The sequence below is a fragment of the Patella vulgata genome, chromosome 3, assembly GCF_932274485.2.
Source record: "Patella vulgata chromosome 3, xgPatVulg1.2, whole genome shotgun sequence".
Classification (NCBI taxonomy): domain Eukaryota; kingdom Metazoa; phylum Mollusca; class Gastropoda; family Patellidae; genus Patella; species Patella vulgata.
In genome coordinates this window covers 70,899,745-70,906,110 of record NC_065881.2, presented here as the reverse complement: position 1 = coordinate 70,906,110, position 6,366 = coordinate 70,899,745, and the positions used below count along the sequence as shown (strand labels likewise).

The following is a 6,366-nucleotide window of genomic DNA, read 5'->3' as shown; positions in this document are numbered from 1 at the left end:
ATTATGGAAATAAAATTGAACCATATGTTAGTCCCGAAATGACCTAGTTTGTGTCGAGTGGACGTTAAACCCCATTTCTCTCTCTCTCTCATAAACCAATTCCGAGAGGCTGTTACAGATAGCGTAATCCATCGAGCTGTCATTAAAGAGCGAGAGATGGGGTTTAACGTTCACTCGACACAAACTAGGTCATTTCGGGACTAACACATGGTTCAATTTTATTTCAATATTTCGCTTGCGCGTAGGAGTCTTTAGCAGTGGGAGGAAACCGGGGGACCCGGAGAAAACCCACGAGATTGGACAGGCGAACCTACTCCTTGTCACGTACAACCGGGGAATCGAAACCATGCCAGTTGACTCAATGACAGACCGTATGATACAGCGCGCGCGTGCTGAATGGTTAGCGTGCTCGCGCTGTATCATAAAGTCTGTCATTGAGTAGGTTCGCCTGTCCAATCTCGTGGGTTTTCTCCGGGTCCCCCGGTTTCCTCCCACTGCTAAAGACTCCTACGCGCAAGCGAAATATTGAAATAAAATTGAACCATGTGTTAGTCCCGAAATGACCTAGTTTGACTCAATGACAGACCGTATGATACAGAGCGCGTGCTAACCATTCGCCCCCCCCCCCCCGAGCTGTCATTAAACCCCAAATTTCAATCCCGTGGGCAGACCTAGTATAACCGCCAAACCCCAGCAGACAGACCGGTAGGTTATTCAGGCAGGTATATAAACATACAATATAACATCTGACGACGCTTATTCATGTAGAATCAGTGTGAGACAGTAAAAGTGGTTGAAATTTTTTTCAACTGGACGTATTTCTATTTCTATTTATGCATATGAATATATTAACACAAGTCATCAAAGAAAGGTAATATTTCAATTTATTTCCTTTTTTAATTTTTAGTAAAATCAATGAAAGTGAAAGGAATGGTACTATCACAAGGGAATTCCTCAACTTGTCCAATGACGACCTTTTCACCAGTTACTGCTTCACATATAATAGGAGATCCTCCATCACCCTGAAATAAAAAATTATCTTGTTATGATCTTCATTAACCACAATCTGATGAAAATTATATAGACTATCGCGTTCAAAAGTAAGGGCACAATAAAGAAAACATCTATTTATTTTGGTGTGATCAGACTATTATCACTAGGTCGTGGACATACGGAAATTTAAACGCATAGTAGTAGTTGTGTTTCCTTCTTTATTAAAGATTAGATTAGAAATTTGAAAATCTATAATCAATTCGTCATTGTGATTTTGCCACCGATTTGTGACGTGTTTCTGTCGTAATAATACTTCAAATCAATGCACTTTCCGTCTTGTTGGTTACTTTATGATCTATTTCTTAAGGTCAACTCAAGATTTCGTCAAGGTCGCTGAGATGTAAATAAGGTCAGGGCACGTGCTTGTTGGCGAGATTGCAGGTTAAGGTTAGGGTAAGCGTTACGCCTAGGTCCAGGGTTAGGTTTGTGATTACTATCCCTGTTTACATCTCGTGACCTTTGACCAAACTTGGAGATAGCCTTATGAAATGGATCTAACCGTCACTAACCATTTAAATATACTACTTGAGAAAGCTGAATGTGACCGCTGAACAATTTTGACACGTTTGTTGGTTTTATATCAAAAGAATTGTCCTGTACGATGCTTAGACACTGTTTAAGTTACAAAGCAAAATTATAGCAAACCTTTAAAAGGTTGGTTGCAAGGCAACGAAACATACCCCCCCCCCCAAAAAAAAAAAAGGTTTGTCGTTCATACATGAAGGATGTCCACAGTTTAATGTTTTGAAAATACAGAATTCGAGCAAATTCTAAAAGTTTTTCTCTGTATTTCAATATATTTGATCCTTATATCACCATAAAAATTTCAAAATTTTTAACTAACAGGATATCTGTGACAAATCCAGGAATTGTCCCCAATTTTTATATCAAGTTTGAAACAAAAATCTTATAAACTCTTATACGTAGAGCGATTAACAAGTTAAGTTCATTAAAATACTTACAGCACAAGGTGAACCAGCAGCGGAAGTAGCACAACTTGTAGCAACGTCAGCAGCTACATCATCCGGTTTGGTACATGAACTGTCATCAATTGAATCAATAGAGAAACCTTGTAAACCATCATATTTAGGAGTTTCATCAGGCAAAGCTGTTCAAACGCAAAAATATAATATGTAAAGCCATTATAAGTATCGTGTCTTTTAAACGTCTCTGAGCTGACGTGTACAATAAAATTTTATGTCATAACAAAGAAAGACCTATGATACTGGAGTTCGCGAAATATTTTGTGTCATCGAATAACAAGGTGTGTGTTGCTTGTGTTAATTATCACTGCAAAGTTTTGAATTATAGACTATTTCCTTTATTTTCGAAAATACAGACTAAATAGAATAATAGTGCGTGAAAATCACCAGGGAACATGCCTAAGTAAATGGCAAAATCATATCAGGTCTTTCGAAAAGAGTAAAGATATACTAATTACCTTTTTCAGAGTCTCGTAGACACGCGAGATTCATATAGCTACGTAACTACGTCCGTAACACATGTTGGTGATTATATATGTGGTTAGAACAAATGAATGATATAGACAGTGGATAGATTAAATTTAAGTATCTGTGACATAAATATCGTCCCACAAACTCTTCGTAGATAACTACCCCAGAACGTCAACCAAGGTCCTGCCCCGCACCAGCTGCCCATTTCGCGTTCCACGATTGCCACTAACCGTGCAATTTCGTATTCTGAAATATGTGCCTTCCCCCTCCCAATTGGGTAATTCTTTGAAATAAGATACCCGATTAAAGTTTCCCAGTGAAATATTCCACTGCTTTATTTTAAACTCACATCTACTGGTACCTTACTATCATCTTGTGTATTATAGTTACATACCTGGCTCCAGAAGACCATAACCAGAAGTGGTACATGTTGTGAAATCAATGTAACCTTCCATTGTAGCAGCATCATACATACAAGGTAATCCAGGACATTTTGTAACATCTAATGGGGTTGTCAGAGTTATATCTGTAGTACCAGCGATAGCTCCTATAAAAATATAAGTTAGAATAATGAACTGTACGACAGTTTTTGTTCTTCGTCTTTTTGTCCTTGGTTTTGGGGCGACGCTCTCCGAAAATAGCCCAAGTGTTAGCTAATTCAATTACTGTCGACATGAAACTTGGCATGTTAATTTGACACTCTCGCAACGATTGTCGGACTTCGATATTTGATTTGACGTCACAATTCGAGGATGGTTGCGATGAAGTTATTCTCAGTTTCCGGTCCATAGTACGCCCATCCCTATTCTTTGATGATAATTGCTTGCATCATGATTCAGGAGCGTGTAAAAATGTGTGCACTGTACCCCCGTTTTCGCATTCTATAAATATCTGGACGTTGGAATCAGATTTTGAATCACTAACCATCTGCTGTGCTATCTGCTGTACTCTTCTGTTCGTCGGCTCCTTCTCCAATCGTAAGTTCTAAACCACTTAAAACATTGCTGAAAAAGATTGGAAAGTGCTAAAGCGGGCTCGTTTGTACATACGATATGAATTGATATTTGAGATAATCCTTAATTATCGACATTAAAAGCATAGTTATATAACGATAACAAACCCCCATTCTTTGAATAAAGTAAATGTATATGAAACGTACGGTAGTGCGGCTATTTCTCCGCAAGATGTGGGAACTTGAACAGTTGTTTCGTCAATAAGAACACCAGTACATAAAACTACTTTGTATCCCGGATGATATACGTTTACAACTCCTGGTACATCACATGCTGGTGTGGCTGCTCCACCTGTCATTCTCCTTCTTCTGGCTGTTACTGATGGATCTGGACATACTAAAATAGCAACAGTAATACTTAATATTAAGTTTTTAATTTATTCCTAACGTTTATAACTTGTTTTTAGGGTATACAAATTATCAAATTCAAGTTTCCAAATGCGTTAGTCTTTAAACATGAATAAATTGTATGCATGCAAAAGGAATCTGTTATAAAAGAAAGACAAGGATAATTGTATTACGTTGAGCAGGAATGGTTGTTGTAGTTGGAGCCTCTGTTGTTGTTAGTTCTTCAGTTGTCGTCGGTTCTACAGTTGTTGTAGGTTCTTCAGTTGTTGTTGGTTCTTCAGTTGTCGGTTCTACAGTTGTTGTAGGTTCTTCAGTAGTTGTAGGTTCTTCAGTAGTTGTTGGCTCGGCAGTGGTTGTGATAGCTTCAGTGGTAGTTGCTGGTTCAGTTGTAGTGGCGGTTTCTTCCGTAGTAGTGGTTGGTTCTTCAGTAGTTGTTGGAGCGTCCGTTGCTTCTTCCGTTGTTGTCGGTGCCATGGTTGTGGTAGGTTCGTCTTCTTCACATGTGTCACACAGCACACAAAAATCTGAAATAAAATAAATCTTCATAATTGGTTACACTGTCACAGTAAAGAATTCTGCACAAACTGTCGGTTTTCCTTAATGATGTCTCGAAGAAATCTTATCCTTATAGAAACTGCAGACATGCCGGAAGCTTATCTATTTCTTTGGTTGTAATTAGTTCTCAACCAAGTGATTTTTCTGTAGGTCTGTCTACTAGTCTACGGCTTCTTGACCAATGCGAGGGGACAATTTTACCGAGGCAGTGGCGTTTCACCTACTCGTCTTTGAATATTATCTAATATTTTAATTGTTCTACCAATTTATAGATATGGTCACCCTTTTATTGTTACCCTTAACACGCGAAGCCTAACCCTGGACCTAGCCCTAACGCTTGCCCTAACCTTAACCTAAAGTCCCGCCTACAATCACGTACCCTAACCTAATTTTCACCTCAGCGACCTTGACAAAATCTTGAGTTGGCCTTAAGAAATAGATCTAGCCGGACAATTGGTGTTGTTATATACTATGATCGGGACAATGAAGTGGTAATATACTGGGGTCGAAGCAATTGGGTGGTTATATACAAATTAGAATAATTTTGTACCAGGATCTGAGGTATTGTTTATATATATTATACTGAAATCTAAACAATTGGGTGGTTATATACTAATTAGAATAATTTTGTACCAGGATCTGAGGTATAGTTTATATATATTATACTGAAATCTAAACAATTGGGTGGTTATTAACCGGAATCTGAAACACAAAGTTGTGTGTACTGGGACCTAAACAATTTGATTGTTATATACGAGAATCTAAATCATTATGTAGGTTTGGTTATATACGGCGGTTCTGTGTGTGAAATAGCTTTAACCTCCGCTTCCACCGACATGATATCCAGACAAGCGAGGGTTCTCAAATATAAGGGGTTATATGCTAGGATATTTATACTTATTCAATTTACTTCACACGAGTAAGAGTGATCCTCAAAACACAAGATTATTATACAGGATAGGAACTCTAGGATGTAAGTAGAGCTTGATTACCTCCCTTATCGGGAGTTTCGCACATTACTGTGGTTATATTACAAAATCTGACACTGAAGTGGTTATATACTAGGATGTGGTTATATACTGGGATCTAAATATTAGAGTGGTTATACACTGGGATCTAAACATTAGAGTGGTTATATTCCAGAATCTATATCTAAGAATGGGTATACTGAAATCAGAAAATTAGTATGGTTGTATAGATGTTAGTATAAGTAGATTTGAACATTAAAGTTGCTATAAACGGGTATCTGAAGAGTAGGATAGTTAACCAGGATCTGGGATATTATATCGCTGCAATTTAAACAATTAATTAAACAATGGAATGATTACTTACGGGGCGTGTAACAATATTCTGGTAATTCTGCTGGTGGTGGTGGTGGATCTGTTGCTGGTGGTGGCGGTGGTGGACAGAATAAAGATAATACTGCGAACAAAATGTTCATGAATTAATTAGAATACGGAAAGGCGTTATGCCGCTTTGATTTATGTTAGAATAAATTATTGAATTGGGCTGATGGTGTTTAATTTAATTACTGATGGAGGCAAGATCTGTTCGATTAAATTTAAGTTTATAAAGATTAATCGGCTGATTTACTAATTTTACTTTCAATTTTGGCTTACTGTGTCGACAGCGGGATATCACATTGGTGACATCTTAACACTAACAACATTTATAACGAGCAGGTTGTCATCCAAATTAAAATACAGATGTGACGTCATCCCTTTTGATGTTGGCGTACCATTGCTTCAAATATTGGTTTGGATAATGTGCCAAGCGTACATTATTTATAATAGTTGAAATACTGGTCCCGCGTGACGCATTTCATTGAAATGCACGTGCTGGATAGTATCTGTATTTTAAGTTGTTTAATGGTATCGCCCTTGGCCATTAAACTACACATAACAAATCAACACATAAAATACAATGAATTCCACGAATTCCTTT

The 6,366-nt window shown here is 37.7% G+C and overlaps 1 protein-coding gene across 1 annotated transcript; it reads right to left on the bottom strand.

The window, feature by feature from the left end:
* Positions 1–896: 896 nt before the first annotated feature.
* Positions 897–5,862, bottom strand: LOC126816048 (mucin-2-like). Its single transcript, XM_056099698.1, has 7 exons — positions 5,755–5,862; positions 4,041–4,391; positions 3,667–3,856; positions 3,432–3,511; positions 2,902–3,054; positions 2,016–2,161; positions 897–1,022 (listed from the first exon to the last, which is right to left on the bottom strand). The coding sequence occupies exons 2-7, from the start codon at positions 4,339–4,341 to the stop codon at positions 897–899; spliced, it is 996 nt and encodes a 331-aa protein (XP_055955673.1). The 5' UTR covers positions 4,342–4,391; positions 5,755–5,862.
* Positions 5,863–6,366: the final 504 nt, after the last annotated feature.

Excerpts from the sequence above, each read along its gene's own strand:
- LOC126816048 (XM_056099698.1), bottom strand. The coding sequence starts at position 4,341 with ATGGCACCGACAACAACGGAAGAAGCAACGGACGCTCCAACAACTACT. Across the intron at positions 3,857-4,040 it reads AACAACCATTCCTGCTCAAC|TATGTCCAGATCCATCAGTA; the intron begins GTAATACAATTA and ends TTGCTATTTTAG. Across the intron at positions 3,512-3,666 it reads GGAGAAATAGCCGCACTACC|CAATGTTTTAAGTGGTTTAG; the intron begins GTACGTTTCATA and ends AATCTTTTTCAG.